This window comes from Podarcis filfolensis (assembly GCF_964270895.1).
Source record: "Podarcis filfolensis genome assembly, chromosome: 6".
Classification (NCBI taxonomy): Eukaryota; Metazoa; Chordata; class Lepidosauria; order Squamata; family Lacertidae; genus Podarcis; species Podarcis filfolensis.
In genome coordinates, this window is record NC_139609.1 from 45,222,733 (window position 1) to 45,243,653 (window position 20,921).

General features: G+C 39.5%; 1 protein-coding gene across 2 annotated transcripts in view; it reads left to right on the top strand.

The window, feature by feature from the left end:
• Positions 1-1,077: 1,077 nt before the first annotated feature.
• The window catches only part of LOC310765067 (BEN domain-containing protein 5-like), a gene marked incomplete at its 5' end in the record, with an annotated part of 723,703 nt that continues 703,859 nt past the window's right edge, over positions 1,078-20,921 (top strand). The window contains 2 exons of one of the 2 annotated variants that reach the window (XM_083619593.1): positions 1,078-1,284; positions 8,873-8,995. In XM_083619593.1, coding sequence (XP_083475719.1) covers positions 1,191-1,284; positions 8,873-8,995 — 217 coding nt within the window. The remainder of the gene's footprint in view (positions 1,285-8,872; positions 8,996-20,921) is intronic. The other variant, XM_083619596.1, reaches the window with a different exon arrangement.

Sequence of the window (20,921 nt, forward strand, 5' to 3'; positions counted from 1 at the left end):
TAGGTTTCATGAGACCCTAAGCTACTGAAGGTAATGGGGCCCTTTATATGTCCAGCTGTCCTTTGTCAACAACAAATTGTCACTGTTTTTTGTGTTGAATATATGCTATATGGTAATTTATGGACCTAAAGGTAAAGGTAAAGGTACCCCTGCCCGTACGGGCCAATCTTGCCAGACTCTAGGGTTGTGTGCTCATCTCACTCTATAGGCTGGGAGCCAGCGCTGTCCGCAGACACTTCCGGGTCACGTGGCCAGCGTGACAAGCTGCATCTGGCGAGCCAGCACAGCACACGGAACGCCGTTTACCTTCCCGCTGGTAAGCGGTCCCTATTTATCTACTTGCACCCGGGGGTGCTTTCGAACTGCTAGGTTGGCAGGCGCTGGGACCTAACGACGGGAGCGCACCCCGCCGCGGGGATTTGAACCGCCGACCATACGATCGGCAAGTCCTAGGCGCTGAGGTTTTACCCACAGCGCCACCCACGTCCCTTATGGACCTAACAGGTATCTAAAGCCATTTGCACCTGCAGAATGTAGACACCCTATACATATATAGAAGCAAGCAAACCAGTGATATTTTAGGGAGCAGGCTAGCAGGTGGGGCCCATTACCAACATCATAGGAGCCTACACAACACAAAACACTATTGCTGTATGTAGGTTTTATTTTATTTTATCTTATATTTTGGAAATGTACATCCAGGTTTTTTTCCCTTTAAAATTTTTGGGGGCCCCCAAGAGAGCGGGGCCCTAAGTTATAGCTTGTTTAGCTTATACATAAATCCGGATTCCTCAGCCCTACAGAGTTGGCGCCTATGACTGGAGTTTCGTCCCTTAAACCCCAAGCACAGGGTGTATTCGGAAAGGGTTATCGTGCAGTTCGGGTTATGCGTGCGAAATTCCTGTTGAACTCAGTAGGGCTTAACGTCCGAGTAAGCCTGGCAAAGCTTAGGCACAGATATTTAACCATGCGGCTCGATCCTGTGGCATGTTTACTTGGAAGCAAAACCTCCACTGTGCCTCCCGTGCCAGCGTGCCTTTGGACATGAGCCTTCCTCAGAGAGTCGCCTGGAACTGGTCGCCGTCCCCTCTCTGGGCTCTTGCTAACCCCTTTCCCCTCCCTCGCGCCGCTCAGTTTTCCAGGAGGAGCAAAAGAAAAGGGGGACTCCCCTGGCTGTGACGTGCGTTGCCATGGTGACGTCCGGACAGCGTCTCGCGGAGGGAGGGGGAGGGAATGAAGGGATGAAAACAAACATGGCGGAGAGGAGCAAGACGGCAGAAACGGGTCAGTTATTCTTCTAGCGGCAGTCCCGGGCGGCGTGGGGTTGAGGGGAGGGGGGCGAGGGAGGCGAAGGCGGTAAGAGCTGGCTGGAGTCTATGGAAGCGAGCGACGGGCGGTGGAAACAGCCCCCGTTTAGGCGGCAGGGAGGTGCGGCCTTGGCGGAGGGAACCACCGAGGGAACTTGGGGCCCCGCTGAGGCTTTGGCGGGGGACGACCTTGTGGGGGGACAGGAGGAGCTGTGTGAGGAAGCCCTGCCCAGAAGGCAAGGGAAGCGTCGCCCTGCTGGAATGCGGGGGTGGAAGGAAAGCTGCTCATAAAGGGGATAGCTGAGGGGTCAGACCCCCACTTTGGTGAGGCAGAAAAGGAGGCCCCCGCTAGCTTAGGCACAAACACCCCGCTGAGGAGAACGGAGGTTTAGGGCACAGGGAGGTTTAGCGCACATTTGACAAGGTATGAGGTAATGGTGGTGGGGAGTCGACGAGGGCCAGAAAACAGCCAGAAAAGCAATTCGGGGATCCGCTGGGATTGCAATCCTGTGCAGACGTACAGGGGAGCTGAGCAAACATGTTTAGGGTTGCTCCGTCCTTCAGAAATCGCAGCCCAGTCTGGAGGAGTTTGATATGTTTAACCCCAGAGGAAAGCGTTGCTGAAGGACTTGCTCCTTCCAGATGTGCATTGGATTGCAGTCGTTTTTAAAAGGGATCATGCTGACAGTTCAAGTATGTAAGAGGAAGGAGGTACTGAGAGGTTAAGGTTTGCCCTCTGAAGGTAACATACTGATGTATAAATTTATGAAAATCCTACTGATGGGGATTAAGTTGCTTGCTATCAAGTAGGGTGTGAAGTTGCAAACTTTTATAGCGTCAGACTAGGGCATTTTGAATGAGAGAAAGACATCTTGCTCTGTTGGGTGCTGCATATAAATATGCAGAGAGGTGTGAAAATCAGTAAAAGCATGAGAGGGAGGAGAGCTGTTCACACAACTTTGTAAATCTCATATTTAGCATCAGATCTATTTTGCACCATCTTCACGCTTTGGGAGCAGTGCTTCCTAATCATACCTATGCTGCCATGAATAAAATGCATTTTGACCCTTCTGAATTCTAGTTTTTCTCGAAGGCCCCACGTATTTCACTAATTTAGTACAGTTTACATTTCTAGATGTATACTGTATTAGAATGTCAAACTGGCAGACACCGCAATCCTTGACATGTCTATTTAGAAATAAGTCCTACTTAGTTCAAAGGTTAATGTCTGCAGGACTGCACCCTAAAGAGCTTTGTTCAGATCTTACCTCACTGTACATAAAATGGATTTTCATTTTTTGTAAAAAAATATCTGAAGCAAGGGGGGAGAGTTGGTCCCTTAAAAAAATTATATTGACACGTGCAGTAAATGTAGAGAGAGTCCCATATTCCAAGAGGATCTAATCTATTTTATCAAGATAACACTTCTTTTGTGGGGGTATTGCATTTTCCTTGCAACAGAATATTGTGTTTTGTGTGTGGGAATTATAGAGGTTTTTCCCCAATACCATGTAAATTGTGAAAGCTGTATATAGAATGCAGTTGTATGAGTGTCACTGGGACCTCTTTGACTGTGTCTAGGCCATTATTGTAGTGCAGTTTCCCCATTCATTGCTATTATGTGCTTTTAAATAATTTCCTTCTCATTTTACTGAGGTAAACATTGCCCTACAGTGCCAATTAAGCCTAGCAGTGTTAACATGACGCTTTGGCACTTTTTGTAGTTGCTATATATCAGGGCTATTCTCCTTCACATCTGGAGGAATGTCTTAGAATTTCATTAACTTGAAGTGGGGGTAGAAGTTTAGTTATCTGCAGTTTCTTTGGATTTAAAAAAAAATTAAAGCGGAGAACACAGTCTACCTGCAGTGAGGTCATACTCCACCTCAGTTATGCAGGGATGAGTTTCATGATGCTGTCTTTTAAAAGAGACTTGTGGGAGTACTGCTTGAAGCCTAAGTTTTTGGTAGCAGCTCACTTTCTTTTATCATATGGAAGAGGATTGACATTTTGCTTGTGGAATCAAGACTTTTATTTATTTATCTGAAGCATTTTTAACTTGCTCTTCAGCCAAAAAAGGTTCCCAGATAGACTTACAAAGATCAGTAGTAATATGACAGTCCCTGCAATCAGGCTTATCATCCTAATGACATGACACAAATGTGTTTGGAAGGGAGGAGGAAAAAAGCAAAAGTCAGGCAGAAGGTTTTGTAAGGACCTCTTGAAATGGAGATAATGTGAGGAGTGGGAAACTTATAGTTTCTGGTCCCTCAGAGCAGAGCTAATGGAGTGAACCTTTTCATTTCTTTTGCATCATGGTGAAATGTCTGCTGCTAGATGGCAATTGATAGAAATAGGAGCTGGCTTGTCAGCAGAGATGGTGGTGGTGTGCTTTCTCTCCTCTCCATCTCTGCTGCAGCCTTTATAGCAAGAATAATGAATCTATGACTCTAGATGTGGTTGCACATCAACTCTCAACAGCACCAGCCAGCATAGCTAATGGTCAAGGGTGGTGGGAGTTGTAATCCAACAACATTGGGGAGCCATAGGTTCTCCATCATTTCAGGAAGATCTAAAGAAGATCTTCTTGGTTTGATACCTTGTTAGGGGAGTCACCTTCTTTGTGTATTACTACTCTCAATGTCTACTACTGGTAGTCTCCTGGACACCATGTCTCCTTATGTGAAATTGTACCTTGTTACCTTCCTTAGATTTTGTGTCCATGTATTTTATAGTGTCCATGTATCACACAGAAACACAATATTAGCTGGTATCTGTATTGGAAATTGATTTTAAGTATATGCTGTTTTTATTTTAAACTAGATAGATAGATAGATAGACAGACAGACACACAATTGTTTTTAACTATTTTTATATATGTATCTGTTTAAAATATTTATATATATGTAAATATACTTTATTATAGTGTAAATTTCTTTGAAATACCACATAGAAAGCATATAAGGAAATAAATAACAATAAAATGATAGCCAGAACTAGGATTTTGGAAACTAGTAGTGTAAACAGCACAGTGTGCAGGGATTATAGACTGGTGAGAAGAAGGGACAAAGTCTGGATTGTTGCCTATAGGGACTGACATTCTTATTTATCCCTCTCTTACTCAAAACAAAAAAGGCCTCTTGTGAGGCCAGTAACAGTCTGGGGATCTAATTTTCACCAAGTAAGTAACTTTTAAAACCAACTGATTTTTGTAGTTGCAATAGGGGTAGTAACAACCATAGGAAATGTGGATTTCAAAGTAACTGACATCTGTCCTCTTGTCTGGCTATCATTTGAGATGCTTTCCAAACCTGTTGGAACTTTTCAAGCCACACATTTACCCTCCCTTATCTTAACGTTTCATTGTTCCTTTGAAGTGGTAAATTCTGCTGGCTAGATTGTTTTGTCTATAAAAGCAACAGCAAAGAGTCTTGTGGCACATTAAGGACTAACAAATTTATTAAGGCATAAACTTTTATGGGTTGAAGTACACTTCATCAGCTGCATCAAATGTTATCTTTAGTTGGTAGGTTCTGTCCACATGGGTGTAGAAAAAAGTAACAAAACTTATACCACCATATTCAAGTGATATAATATAAATTATTGAATTTAGCTATTCAACAGTGGGATCCTAAACTGGAGGAAAAGGATTTTATACTACCTGAAGATTCTATTTTATTCTCAGAGGAACATTTTCTCCAACTTCTAGATAAAGCTACTGAATTCAGTTTTCTTTTATGTGTTGTTGCACGCCACCCCAATTGCTGAGTGGTGCAAGATTCCAGGGGTTCTCGGCCCTTACCCAGGGTTTGTGTTTCCTTTTGGAAATGAGGCACAGCAGAGACCATGGGTCTTTATGATACATGGTTTATTACACCTTAAGCCTGTGATGGAGGTGTTCACAGCATTAACACCCCAAATGGGTCTTATTCCTTCCGTAGTCACAGCATGGCTCGCTCTCTGTGCTTGCTGCTTTGCTTCTGGCCTACATCAGTGCAAACTCATCTCTAAACTCTGCCTTTTGTCCTTCTCACTAACTTCAGTCTGGGGGAGCAGCCCCACCCATTTGCTGTCTCTCATGGAGCTCCTTTCCTTTGTTTCCCTTGTTGACCCATCCCCCAGGCAGTCACCTCATGAGGAAGCTAACCTGTCTTGTATTTTAACACTTGCTGGATTCAGGGGTTCAGGAAGCTAGCCTAACTTGATTATCTTTTAACACTTGCGGGGTTCCAGGGATTAGAGGGGTCTGGCACATAGGCATAGGATTTTTGTTAGGATTTATTATTTTTTTAAATCACAGGTAAAGATACCACCAAAGCGGTGACATTACAAGGGGCACGCTTGGGTTGGGAGGCTGGCTTCTGCTGTGGGGGGGCATAGAACCTCAGTTAACTGAGTACTTTCAATGCTTTTCAATAATTTTTGTGGCTCGGGGGAGAGGGAAGCTGCCCCGCTGCCCTCCCTTGGTTATGCCCATCATCTGGCACCCACAAACTCATAGCAATACACCCACCCACGAACACACACCCACACCCCTTTGTATATTTACCTGCCAACTGAGAACAGCATTACATGCATCTGATAAAGTGGGCTCTGATCCACAAAAGTATATGCCATAAAATTTAGTCTTTAATGTGAACTAACAAAATTGTTGTTGTGGCTACACTAATGCAGTTAGCCTGCTGGAAGTAATGTTATAAAGGAATCTAAACTGGATAATGCTTTGTACCTACTGTTAACATATTAAGGTTGAGATCATATTCATTGTACATGCGAGTAAGTTAAATTGACCTCTGGGATTTACTTCTGCTTGTATTGTTATCATTTGCTGATCCTAAACAACATCTTAAATTAGCTTAGGGCAAATACTAAATTCCTCCTTCCCTTGAAACCCTTCTCTTGAAAATATGACTATGGAAAAGGGAAGTGGACCTTCTTGCTGCTGGAAAGCAGGCCCTTACAGATTACCCAAAGGGAATACAGTGGTACCTCGGGTTAAGAACTTAATTCGTTCTGGAGGTCCGTTCTTAACCTGAAACTGTTCTTAACCTGAGGTACCACTTTAGCTAATGGGGCCACCCACTGCTGCCGCGCCACCGGAGCACAATTTCTGTTCTCATCCTGAAGCAAAGTTCTTAACCCGAGGTACTATTTCTGGGTTAGCAGAGTCTGCAACCTGAAGCGTCTGTAACCCGAGGTACCACTGTATAGTCCTTTACAGAAAAAAGATCTCCCACCCTTGAGTTAGATGTGGGATGGTTCATAAGTCCTGCCCAGAAAAAATAACCTCTTCAACCATCTCTCCAATAGCCTTTTCTTTCTACTTTACAAGGATAGGTAGTCTACACAGGATTGGTGCTAGGTCTTAACCTCTGAGGCACAATCTGGAGGACTAGTGTTGGGTCAGACCCTGTAAAAAATATGAAGGGTTAACTTACTCAGAGGAACAGTACAACAACTGGCCCTTGAAACAGTTTCGTTCAGATTGTTAAAGAACACAGTGTTTCAAGCTCTGTTCCTGAATACCATGCAGACTTAAGCACTTCTCAGTGTTTTCAGTAAAGTACATTTTAGGATAATTTGCCCTGTCTTTTTGCTATTTTAAACCACTTTTCTTTTCCAAAGATTAAGGAAAAGACTGGCGATTGCAGACTTTGGCAAGAGTAATAGTTTAGCAATAGCAGTTCTTTCTGATTTAGTCCTATTAAAGTCTACTTTGCTGTACACTCTCTGTAGAAGGAAATGTTACATTCTTTGTCAGATTAGACTACTGTAGTTTGGATCTTTCTTTTACAGAAAAGTGCAGTGATGTTATAATAAGTATGAACTAGATAAAATAAAACACAAATGACCAATTTCTCATTAAAGAGGTGCTAGGCTTGTTGCAAAGAAACCATGCATTATATTTAACTAACTTGGTTAAACAAAAACTAACAGATATCAAAGTCTTTCCAAATTCTAATTTGAAGAGGATATAAAAGTAATCAGTCTCAGAAGTATTGAAAGTAATTGTGCTACACTCTTGCTTTTACTGATGTTGAAAAATAATTTTTGGTAGAGCAATTGATGTTGGCATCTTTGCATCAGGTTTGGTATTTGAGAGCAAGCAAGTAGGAAAATCACGACAGCTTTCTTAAAGGAAATGCTGTGCTTTCCATAGATATGAGCTCCCAGATAATTTGCCTGGGTTTAGGGATGCTTTCAGAATTGTCTTCATTTGGAGTTAGTTGTGCTAGCAAAGTGGAGCCAATGCATTAGAAATCCTGCTCTGTTTTGTTTGTTTCTATTTTATTTTTTATTTTCTTACAAGCACCTGCTATGCATGCACTGTTTGCTGCAGCTTTCAGTTCCTTCATGTTTTATTACTGCTGTGCACACATGTATTGATAAAATATTGTGTGATTGTGTATATGATTAAACCAAGATTCTAGTTGTATAGTGTTTTACCTATGCACATGTGCACAAGGAGCATTTGTGAAACATTAGAGAAATGAATTAGGTAATCCTCTAATTTCTAACCAAAAGCGTATGTGTTCATTTTAAATTAACAGTTGATTTTCCCACATAATTGAATATAAATGTAACTATATATTTACACGATAAAAGCAGTGTGTCAAATTAACCCAATATATGCTTTTCTGAAATCAACATTCCCAGTTAGGACACTGAATCATTTGAGAATGTGAGTTCTTGATTACAAAGGGAGAAGAAAATAGTAGTTAATGTAAGTAAGCAGAGGGCTGCATGCTGCAGCCATAGGATGGCTGACCAGCAGATGGAACAATAGGTCTCCCATGGCCTTACTTATTTGACCATGATTTGAATTTTAGCAATTTTATGCAGTGATATGGATGAACCCTATGTGTATTATTCCATTATCAGTGCATTTGGTTAGAACAAAATTCATAGGATTCCAGCATAGTGGTGCACAAATGCTTGGATCTATTCCCTTATTACAGTACACTAGCCACCATCAGCAGTCCATTGAAGCTACTGTGCATGGCAGCTGTGAATTTTAAAGCCCATTGTAGGAGCTCTGTTTTAATGTTTGTGTACCACCTTATCTAGTGCACAATTCACTGGTTGAATTTGCTGGCCATCTGATCTGGGAGATGGTGATCAGGTTACCACAGTGTCTTGCTGTGGAAAATGTTTATAATATATGATGTGACTGTCTCTTTAGGGAAAGCTCTGAACTTCATGCTCTGCAGTGCAACTGTGGGTCTATTCTAAATAATAATTAGCCTCACACATGCTGATGGGGTCCTATGCAAAATACAGTATCTAATAAGGCCTTGTTTCTAGACCACCTGTTATTGGGGGGTGTTGAGGCAAGGTAATTGCCATTGCCAGATCATTAGCTCCTGAAATCTCATTGCTACTGGGAAATGCTGTTTATCAGATACTATTATAGAATATACTTGGAAAACATCATAGCATATGAGTGAGTATTATGTTTCATCACCTGTACAAACTATTAAAATTGCAAAGGAAGATAATCTCTGTGTTCTATTTTGGTATCAAGTTTACAATAATATCTAATTAACTTATTTTTATTCCAACAGGTAGTGACATAGGAATAGATGAAATTATCACAGGAAACTTAAACAAATGCACCGCTGTTCCACCAGGGTATTTTGGACAACCAAAAAAGGGACATCTCATATTTGATGCCTGCTTTGAGAGTGGTAAGTAGAATGTTATTTATAAAACAATAAGATGTTGCAGACATCTATGAACTTGGCAGCTTAGACCACAAAACGTTTATAAACAGTGATAACCAAGAATGTCATACTTTGTGAATTTATTTCAATTAGTCTATGTTTTGGATGTTGCCAATGTATACATCATGTGTTGAATGTTGCTTCAACATGCATAGACAGACTTGTACTACTGTGAACATAATCTAGAGATATGGAACACTGATGAATTATTCTGGCCACTGTCGTCATCATTTCATTTCTATATACTTTTCTCTATATGTTACTCTTAGGCCATGACAAAACTTCAAGAGAATAAATACATCAGCAATGCATTGCTGTCCTTCATATGTCCATGTATATACAATTTAAAACAGTTTCATAATCACAAATAATACAATAACCTCAAAATAATTCTTTCATAATTCATTAGTAACAGGAAGAAAGTGAGATGCCATGTCACCCAGCAGGTTGTAGCTGCAGAGTAAATCTTTTTAAAGACCCACAGAAAAGGATGGGTCAATCCCTAGTCCTAGATGTTGGTAGGAACAAGATAAAATTGGTTTTGTCCAGAATGGTTTTATCCAGTCTTTTCTATATAAATATTCACAGGACAAGGAACATTGTTCGTGTTTTGTAAACAGAAAGTCCTAGGTTCAATCCATTATATTGTTGGTTTAAAAAAATCAGAGGTGAACTCTCTTTCCAGTTGCAGTACTCATTAGTGGTCTAGAATGACAAGTATAGTATAGGACAGATTTCTATGTCCACAGGGAGTAATGTAGTTGACTGTTCTTCAGCTCTCTAGGTGTTATTTTGCAAGGTGTTTTCCATTTTGACTTCAGTTGACATCTTTGAGAGATATATGACTAAAATGTTTTGCAACTCTGAAGACTTATTAGTGTTTTACTTGTGAGGTAGAGGTTTCATGAAATTATTTTTCTGACATTTAGTTTATTTCTTCCAGAAAACTCTTGCAGTTTTTAAAGTGGAATGTTGTCTCTTTGCCCTATTTGAACATAATGGATTGGGGGTCATAAATAAGTATTGGTTAGGTCATAAGTTTTAGTTTTGATACTTCTGCTCAGAACAAAGTGCTTTCAAAATACTCCATAATGATGTTGAAAATAGTTGGCCTTTGTAAAGGTTCATTTTTTTCCAGCTTGTTAACTTTAAAATGGTAAGTAACCTTCAATCATCTTCTAACTTGTATTTATCCATTTTATCTATATAATAGTAAAGTGATAAACAATGTTGCACATTTAAACTAGTTAATACAGCTAGGTGCTGGTATAATCTCTAGAATATTTCTTGTTGGGCAGTACACATGACAAAGTTAACTAGCGATATTTTTGTTTTGAAAGCAATTATAATAGAAGCAAAGAATCTGAGGGACCAACAACAGCAAGTAAATGTTCAAAGTGTACCCTTTCCTCACCCATTGTGGGCAACAAAAATGTTATGCACTCCCCTTTTTGTACTTGCTCTAGATATCATTTGGTTCCTATCCTTTTTGAGAAGTAGCATTCTGTTACATGTGTTTGCATGCAATTTTTAGTCGGTATTAGAACTGTGGATTCTAGAATTGTGGGGTGTCTCTTGTTCATAGCTTTGAACTGACTAGGTGTCTCTAGACAATCTCAAGCACAGCCTTCCCACCCAGCATATGCAGAATTATTGCAGCTGTTTGAGGAGCGTTTATATAAATTATCCTGAGCACTCAGAAATACTGTATAAACATCATATGTTGTTTGAAATTTTCATGCAGGCACTACCCTCCATATCTTAGTGGGCAACACTCGAAAAATAGTTTTGGACAAAATTGGTTATTTAGGTCTGAATAACTGCATAGACTTTTCTATGTATATATTCACACACGTTGTTGTTTAGTCGTTTAGTCGTGTCCGACTCTTCGTGACCCCATGGACCAGAGCACACCAGGCACTTCTGTCTTCTACTGCCTCCCGCAGTTTAGTCAAACTCATGCTGGTAGCTTTGAGAACACTGTCCAACCATCTCGTCCTCTGTCGTCCCCTTCTCCTTGTGCCCTCCATCTTTCCCAACATCAGGGCCTTTTCCAGGGAGATATTCACACATACACACATGAAAAAGAAGCTTATTGTGGGTAGCGTCACATCATTTTGACTGAGTATGTCCTAACAATAATCATTTTTAGCTTAAAATGTTACATCAATGCATTTGATAGATATCCCTATAGTAGTATGTTGAAGAAATTGTTATGATGGTTCACAAATATTGCAACCGCTACTCAAGGAAATTGTTTTATAACTACTTTTTTTGTAGCATCTCATCCTGTTTCCAGATGCCTGATGTTTTATTATTTCAGTGTAAGATAGAACTTACACTGTTGTTATATAATCTCACTTTGTGTGTATCATAGAATCATAGAATTGTAGAGTTGGAAGCAATCTTAACTAAAGTATCCATGGCAGATGGACATCCGACCACCTGCTTAAAAACCTTCAATGAAGGAGATTCTACCATCTTCTGAGGGTGTCCATTCCACAGTCAAACAGCAGGATAGGATGTGGAGGATATAGATCTAAACTAGATATTTGTCATAGCCTGGTTCAATAAAATTTGAGACCAATGAAATTTAAAAAGAGATTCCAACTAAACATTAGGAAAAACTTTCTGACACTAAGAGCTGTTCAAGAGTGGAATGGGCTACCTCAGAAGGTGGTGGACACTCCTGCGTTGGAGGTTTCAAAACAGAGTTTGTATGGTCATTTGCCAGGGATCCTTATCTTTGATTCCTGCATTTTAGGGGGTTGGGTTATATGACCTTTGGGGGTCCTAAGTAATTCTCTAAGTGAAAACTGGGGCTCATGTAAGCACCATGAAGAAACACACATTTTGCATCAAGAAATCCATAACACACTTCACTTGAAAACACATACAATCACAGAAATAAATGTGCATGTGCAGTTATGGTTATTTTATTTGGACAATTTATATTCTACTTATAGTTAAACTCTTAAGTGGTTTGTGTGTATATTGATGGCGAATATTCCAATAAATATAGCAGTGTTTATTTTGAATTGTTCATGTTCATTTGGACTGTGTAATATATTTGTGCCTATGTATAGCATAATAGATACGGTGGAAGCTAATTAAAAAACTGGAAATGGGGAAGGAAATGTAAAGATTGGTTGTGACTCAGTCTTCATTTAATTTTAGTAACTACCTGAAAGATGATAATATGCTATTAAAATCACTGCTCATAAGTATTTTATGAGACATATTCTGGCAACACTTGTGTAGGAATAAAAAGGGGGAAGAATAATGCTTTTATTTTAAAATTCCTAGATAATGAAAACATTTGTTCAGGAACTGCTTTTTGAAAAAAATGAATACTTTATAACCTTTTTGATATGTTAAACCATTTTCTGTTCTCCTGAAATTGTTATTTGTATCACCACAATCAGACCAGAGCACTGAATTTATTTACTCATTTATATTTTTTTATAATAAAAGCAATAGACCTTTCCCTCCCCCTAACTATCCCCACAGGGGCATATGAAGGGCTATCTTTCCATGAGAGCAGGGGAGAAGAAGCAATGTGACAACTTTTTCTTAACATGCAAGAATTATACATGCTATGGTTATGTTCTGCTTGGACTACTGCAATGCACTCTGTGGGGCTTCCTTTGAGGGTGACTCAGAAACTACAACTAATACAGAATGCGACTGCCAGACTGGTGACTGGGAGTGGCCTCCAGGACCATAAAACATGTCCTAAAAGATCTGCATTGGCTCCCAATACGTTTCAGAGCACAATTCAGTGTTCATGCTGACCTTTAAAGCCCTAACAGGTAATACCCGTCCCACATAATCAATCACATTATGTGGCACATGCGCATCATTCAAATGGCAGTGCCCATGAACTAGGGGGTGGGGTGGCCCCCTCAAATATATTATTGCGAGGGCCGAAGGGACCTTGTCCCCTAGGAGTTGGCTGCTGTGCCTGAAGGAGAGCTTCACTCCCATTATTAAGGCTGCACATTGAAATCTAGCTCTAAGGACCTTCTGGTGGTTCCCTCACTGTGGGAATTGGAGTTACAGGGAACCAGGCAGAGGGCCTTCTTGGTAGTGGCGCCCGCCCTGTGGAATGCTGTCCCATCAGTTGTCAAACAGATTTTAAAAAACTACACAACTTTCTGAAGACATCTGAAGGCAGCCTTTTATCAGGAAATTTTAAATGTTTGATGTTTCACTGTGTTTTTATATTATGTTGGAAACTGTTCAGAGTGTTGGGGCAACCCAGACAGGTGGGTAGGGAATAAGTAATAATAATAATAATAGTAATAATAATAGTAATAATGATAATAATGATAATAATAATAATAATAATTCTATTGTGGGTGATTCCTTTTTTTAAATGATGCTGGTTGTTGTAATAATTTTATGTAAACCATTTTGTGATGTCTACCTGAAAAGTGCAATAGGAATTCTTCAAATAATGAATAATAGAAAAGCATACAAAACCATTAAAAGGCTGTATATAACAATCATTAAAATGACTAGCTACTTAAGTAAATTTTAGCCACTTAGACCTATCAACATAAAAAGTTTTTAAGAGATGTTCAAAAGTCAAAAGTGAGTAATTGGGACCCAGAGCATGACTTAGCTGTCTGCAGTCTACAGATACATTTTGGGCAGGTTTCATGAAATAAACAATGGTCCATATTTTCTATTTCTTTAAATTATATTGGTTAGAGAACCTATTTAGGAAGATTTGTTGCTGCAAAATCAGCAATTTTACTCTATTTCAAGATGAACATGCTCTGTAATGAGACTCAGAGGGAAATAATTTATTAACATCTTTCCTGATAAGCTCAAAATTCATTTGAATACAAAATGTTACCTTTGAAGCATAATATTCCACTGGTTAAGCACATAAAATTCCTCTGATTAGGCACATAACTCTTCACGTTTGCCTTTATTGATTCTGTTCAGTGGTCTAATTGCATTCTAGGTTTAGCCTTTACCATGCTAATTTTGATTTAGGGTTTGTATTTCTTAAAAACAAACTGGGTGCACACCATCTATTATAGCTGCATGGTCTTGCTAAAGCTAGTGGGAACTTTGGGATCAACTATAATGACACAAAGTGGAGGTAAATTACTGCAATATATAAAGAGTTTTTTTTATATGGTAGCATTTTGCAACAGATTAATAGTCTGAATTGCACCTAGGAAGAATTATTTGTTTTCTGTGGTGTCTGGTGTAATTGGACTTTTGGCATCACAAACACTGTGTATTTTAAAGAATTGTTTTTAGTGTGAATGTATTTACTTGGTAGTCAATCCACCATTCCTGCTCCCTGGAAGTACAGTTGGAAGCTTGCTCATGTTGAAGGTATTTTGTGTCCAAATTAAACATTATTATCACGCTTGTTCATAAACCACAAGGTAATTTGTGTCATGTCCATTTCATTGTTGTGGTTTCATCTGCTATTGCACCATCAAGAACATTCTTTTTCTCTTCTTCAGTGCAAGTGTCATTCCATACTCTCCAACATTTCTCCGATGAAAATAGGGACATCCTATTCAATAATGATGATGATGACGACAATATTTATACCCTGCCCTTCTGACGGGGTTGCTCTAGCCACTCTGGGTGGCTTTCAACGCATATAAAAACATAATAAAACATTAAACATTAAAAAAAAAGTTCCCTGTACAGGGCTGCCTTCAGGTATCTTCTAAAAGTTCTATAGTTCCTTATCTCCATACCCTCCAACATTTCTCTGATGAAAAAGGGATGTCCTACCATACCCACCAATATTTCTCCACTGAAAATAGGGACATCCTAAAGAAAAGCATGACATTCTGGGATCAAATCAGAAACCAGGATAGCTTCCAGAAATCTGGGATTGTCCCTAGAAAATAGGGACACTTGGAGGATCTGCCATTCATGGGACTCAAGCAAAGCCATTCTTTGCATTAGTAACTGAGTCTTGTTATTTTTTTATCAGCAGCTGCTAAGCCTCTTTGCTGTTTCTCTGTAACTTCTCAGCAAATACGTTTGAAGTGTACAATCCATTTCCCATTTCCCATCACAGGTACTTATTCTTACAGCTTTTTAGTATAAAGGTATTTCAGTGCTCAGATTCACAATATGAGTCTGGGGTTTTCTTGCAACTTGACAATTAAAAATAGTGCAGGAAGTGACCACACATCGATTCCTGTATGATTCAATGCACAAAAGGGGTCTTGGGAGTGGGGGCGATGTGTGTTTGTGTGTTTGTGTGTGTGGCTTTGTGTTTGCAAGTATATAGGAAGTGCGGTAATTTTCTGCACCATTTAAAAATGCATTTTTACTTAATGTTGTGGAGGTACCATACTTTGAAGCTGTATGGTATTTACTTTATTAAAGCAAGATAGCAGTATTTAGTTCACTGTATAAGTGCTACGTGTAGTCAAACTAGCTTTCATGATAGCTCTGTAGAATAAACCACAAATCTAGGTTTTTTCCTGAGGTCTGGTTCAATTGGACAGATGAAAGTGCACTTCAGCAAATTGTGAACTGGACTGAAATCCGCTGACATTTCTACATGTGAGTGTTTAAATCATTAATATGTATTTATGGATGACACGACTAAACAAACACATAGGCACTTTGCAGTTAATAATAATAATAATAATAATAATAATAATAATTTATACCCTGCCCATCTGGCTCCAAGTGTCCCTATATTCCTGGGACATCCCTGATTTAGAGAAGACATTCTGGTTTCTAATTTGATCCCAAAACGTCCCGCTTTTCCTTAGGACGTTCCTATTTTCACCAGAGAAATATTGGAGGGTATGGAGTGATTTAACTCCCAAGCTGTCTGAAGGCAATCTTGTATAGGGAAGTTTTTTTAAAAAAAATGTTTAATGTTTTATTATGTTATTATATATGTGGGAAGCTGCCCAGAATGACTGGGGCAACCCAGTAAGATATGTGGGGTATAAATAAAAATTATCATTATGGAGCGGGATGTCCCTATTTTCATCGGAGAAATGTTGGAGGGTATGATAAGGAGGCCCCAGAAGCTGCTGCACAGTGATAGAATTTTACAAAGTTCTACCCTAGGCAAGTTTTGAAAGTGTTCTAAATTGAAATTTGGTATTTAGGATTTCTGTTTAGCAAGATTTTGAAGCTAACATTGTAGCTGTTAAAAGACTGTTTATTTATCATTTTTAATTGGATTTTATATTTGTTTTATTATATTAGGCATCACAAGACTTTGGGGCAGGTTTTACAGTAAATATGAACAGATTATTTTACCAAACTGTTGTTGTTGTTGTGCCCCACCTTTTCCCTTGACAGGCTGCTTCCTTGAACTTTTTTTTGAAATGTGTAATAATTTCCTGAAGATAGAAGTCAAGTTAAATGTAATCCCTTGTCTCCATGTTGTTGTTGTTAAAATATAGGCATTTTGTTTTTCCCTTTGCTATCCTTACATAATCTTGCCAGTCTTTCAGTATTTTCAGATATAATTCCTGTGTGCTCAGAATTGTTTGCATTTTTTCTTTGAGCAAATGTGGGTGCTTTTATCTTATCCTACCATGCTATCCCCTCTTTTCCTGTCTTACGTTTGGGATCAGCTGATGATAACAATGTTTTTCCTTCAAATACTAATGTACGGGATATATTGTGTTTCATTTTCTTTGTAAGAGCTTGTGTTCTCTGTTGATTATGTTACTAGCTGCTACGCCAGTTCTCTACATGAGGTTGGTCAGCTCAGGTAACCTCATAACATAAATCTACAGTTCTCAGAATGATATAAACCTCATATGATATAAATCCATGGTCAAGACAGCCAAAACTGCTGCTGACATCAGCAAGGAACTCCATCAAGGTAGGAAGAGGATAACTAATTCAAAACTCTACCAGTTGCTATCAAGTCAGCTGTCTGTGCAAAGAAATATATGGCAGCTCTCAACATTACTACCTGCTCTTTTCCTAATTCTGAAATCACCCAAACTCAAGCACTTTATGCATAATTTTCTTAAAGTTAAATAATTAAATGGGGGTGGGGTGGGGGCTTGCCATGTAGCAATATGCCCTCATAGCTCTGTATCCTGGCCCAACTGCACTGGCTGCCAATTACTGGTAGTTTCTGGGCCCAATTCAAAGTGCTCATGTTGACCTATAAAGTCTTACATGGCTCAGGACTTCAATACATTAAGGAGCACCTCTCTCCATACAAAACGACCTGTACCCTGCACACAAGTTTGAGGCCCTTCTCAATGTTCCCCCTCCCCAAGAGGTTCGGAGGGTGGCAACACAAGAGAGCCTGATTTATGTTCTTATCCTGAAGCAAAGTTCTTAACCTGAAGCAGTATTTCTGGGTTAGCGGAGTGTGTAACCTGAAGCGTATGTAACCTGAAGCGTATGTAACCCGAGGTACCACTGTAGTGCTAAGGCCAGAAGGGGTTCATATTGACTAATGACCTGTCAAGTGATAGGAACATGGCAAAAGATTTTAAAATCTGCATAAGTAGCTTGTGGGAGACTGGCAAGTAATGTTATCACCATTAGATAATAAATTGTCAAGTAGTTCAATCACAGGTGGCAGGGATAGGAAACCAGCTAGTGAAGCTCTTGACTTCAGTCTCTACCATCATTTGAAAATGGTGACGAGGTGCAGATTCTTTGGGAGCAGCAGTAGAATAAATCCCACAGAGTCAATATTTGGGTCCAAGAGGTGCCTGAACTGGCTCCTCTTCTCTTGGACTGAAGGATACTAAAGGGGCTTGCAGATGTAATCTCAGAGCCTCTGTCTATAATCCTGGAGAATTCCTGGAGAACAGGTGAGGTCCCTGCAGACTGGAGGTCCCCCATGATATTCTTGCAAGGAAGCTGGTAAAATGTGGGCTGGACAAGGTAGCTGTTAGTAGCTGGTTCACTGACTGAACTCAAAGAGTACTCATTAATGTTTCCTAATCATCCTGTAAAAAAGTTACAAGTGGAGTGCTGCAAGGTTCTGTCCTGGGCCTGTTGTTCAATGCCTTTATAAATGATTTGGACAAAGAAATTGAGGAGATGCTCATCAAATTTGCAGATGACACCAAACTGGGAAGAGTATCCAATGCTGCAGAAGACAGATTCAGGATTCAATATGACCTTAACAGATTGGAGAACTGGGCCCAAACTAACAAAATGAATTTCAATAGGGAGAAATGTAGGGTTCTGTACTAAGGCAGGAGGAATCAGCTGCACAAATATAAGATGGGGGGCACCTAAGCTTACTAGTAGCACATGTGAAAAGGATCTATGGGTCTTATCAGATCACAAGTTTAACATAAGTCAACAGTGTGATGCAGCAGGAAAAAAAGCTAATGATATTCTAGACTGCGTCAATAAAAGTATAGTGTCCAGATCGAGGGAAATAATAAAAGGTAAAGGGACCCCTGACCATTACGTCCAGTCACGGACGACTCTGTAGTTGCGGCGCTCATCTCGCTTTATTGGCCGAGGGAGCTGGCGTACAGCTTCCGGGTCATGTGGCCAGCATAACTAAGCTGCTTCTGGCGAACTAGAGCAGTGCATGGAATGCCGTTTACCTTCCCGCTGGAGCGGTACCATTTTATCTACTTGCACTTTGACGTGCTTTCGAACTGCTAGGTTGCAGGAGCAGGGACCAAGCAATGGGAGCTCACCCCATCGCGGGGATTCGAACCACCGACCACCTGATCGGCAAGCCCTAGGCTCTGTGGTTTAACCCACAGTGCCACCCATGTCCCTAAGGGAAGTAATAGTCCTGCTCTATTCTGCCTTGGTCAGACCACATTTGGAATACTGTGTCCAGTTCTGAGCACCACAGTTTAAGAAGGATATTGACTGACTGGAACATGTGCAGAGGACAGCAGCCAAGATGATCAAGGGTATGGAAACCAATTGAAGGAGCTGGGTATGTTTAGACTGGAAAAGAGGAGACTGACAGAAGATATGATAGCCATCTTCAAATATCTTAAGGGCTGCCACATGGAAGATGAAGCAAGCTTGTTTTCTCCTGCTCTGGAGGATAGGACTTGAACCAGTGGATTCAAGTTACAGGAAAGGAGATTCCCACTAAAAATCAGGAAGAACTTTCTGACAGTAAGAGCTGTTGGATAGTGGAACAGACTCCCTCAGAAGGTTGTGGACTCTCCTTCCTTGGAGGTTTTTAAGCAGATCCAACCTCTGCTTAAAAACCTCCAGTGGTTCTCGGCTCAAGTGATGGGGCTAGGCAAGGAGACACAGACATTCTTGTGGGTGGACTGGGTCTACTTGCATCCTTGGATATTTCTGATGGGGATCATCCCATCTTGCAAGCTGAAATGCTTGCACTGACAGATCAATTGCCATTGCACTACATTAAACTTCTCCCAATGGGTTCTGCTTCCAACTAAATACAGCTATGGGATGTTTTATAAGTATTAATGTGAGCTTTACATGTATTTTATGACTTATTGCTATTATATGCTTTGTTCCATGGTCAGTGCAATTAAATAAAAATAAAATGTAAATTAATTTTGACTTTGCTTTGCTAAAGTTCATAGTACTACTTTCATAGCCTTTTGCCTTACTGTGTTGTCCTTGGTGCTGAAGTTGCCTTTGCATCTAAACAGCAAATTGTATTTATAAGGCTATAGAATATGAGATAAATCTAGCTGGTCAAAGAGATTGGAAAGGAAGGTGGAGGTTACATAATTTTTTAAAAATTGATTATGACTACTAGGCTTCGATTCTAAGCCTTGTGTATTTTTGGACTGTTTGCAGATCTGTATATGAAGCTACTTCTGTTTTGATATATGACCTTGCTTGTATAGATTGTGGATCAGATTTTTTTTCTCATTTAGTGCAGCAGCAACTAATTATGAGAATGACAATGTGTCTTTCATTATTTTAAAGTGGTCACTGAATTACAAAAAAGAAGGTTTAAATTAAAGTGAACTTTACTAAGGCAATTTTGCTGTGAAAGTGATACATTCAATGTGGAAGTGAGGCAGAATTTCACTTTTCTCCTTTCATGATATGAACACAGTTTGCTAAGACTGGCATTTCTTTCTTTCTTTTCTTTTCTGTTTTTTAACCTTTCATGCTAATGTGGACTGGATGGTAGACCAATGATTTTCTTTTCTATGGAACTGTTTTGACATTCTTAGTATTTTTGTAAATATCAAAGAAAGGACAAAAACTGCAATTTTATTGCATTAATATTAATAATAATTTATCTGCCAGGAAAACATTTAAATATCACTTGACATTTACAGAGAAAGATTAATGTTTAATTTGCCACAAACCCTGAAATACATTGAAATAAAAGAAACTGCTTCTGTATTTGGTAAAAGGAAGTAACAGAAAAAAGCTAGTCACTTGAAAATAGTCTAATCATAAGGGAGGACCAAAATATCTTTCAAAATGTCAGTATTTTAAAAGTATATGGGTGGAATGGAGGGAAAGAGGATCTCACTAATGTGATAAGCATTTAGAAATAATGAAAAATATCACATAAGAAGAGCAAAGGGGATACAACTAAGGAAATAAATTGTAAATATGATCTATTATGTAAAGAAACCAGCCAAATGTGACTATTCCAATGCCATATGATAGTTTAAACTACAATGCAATATATCAAGCATCCAAACAAATTTAGCAACACCAGCAAGAAAATATTCCATTATAAACTCCTGGAACAGAGACTAGGGTGCAGATAAAAAGAAGGGTCCCTTATGTGTCTGTTATTTAGTCTGTGCTACTACACTCCAGCCCTAGGTCACCTCATCAAATCCCATGGCTCTCTGTACCACCTGATACTTGGTAAACCCAGAACTTTAGTCTAATCCAGTTCTGTATCTCTAGCTGCCTATTGGATAATTTTCCTTAGATATTTCATCACTTTGTCAAGTTCACT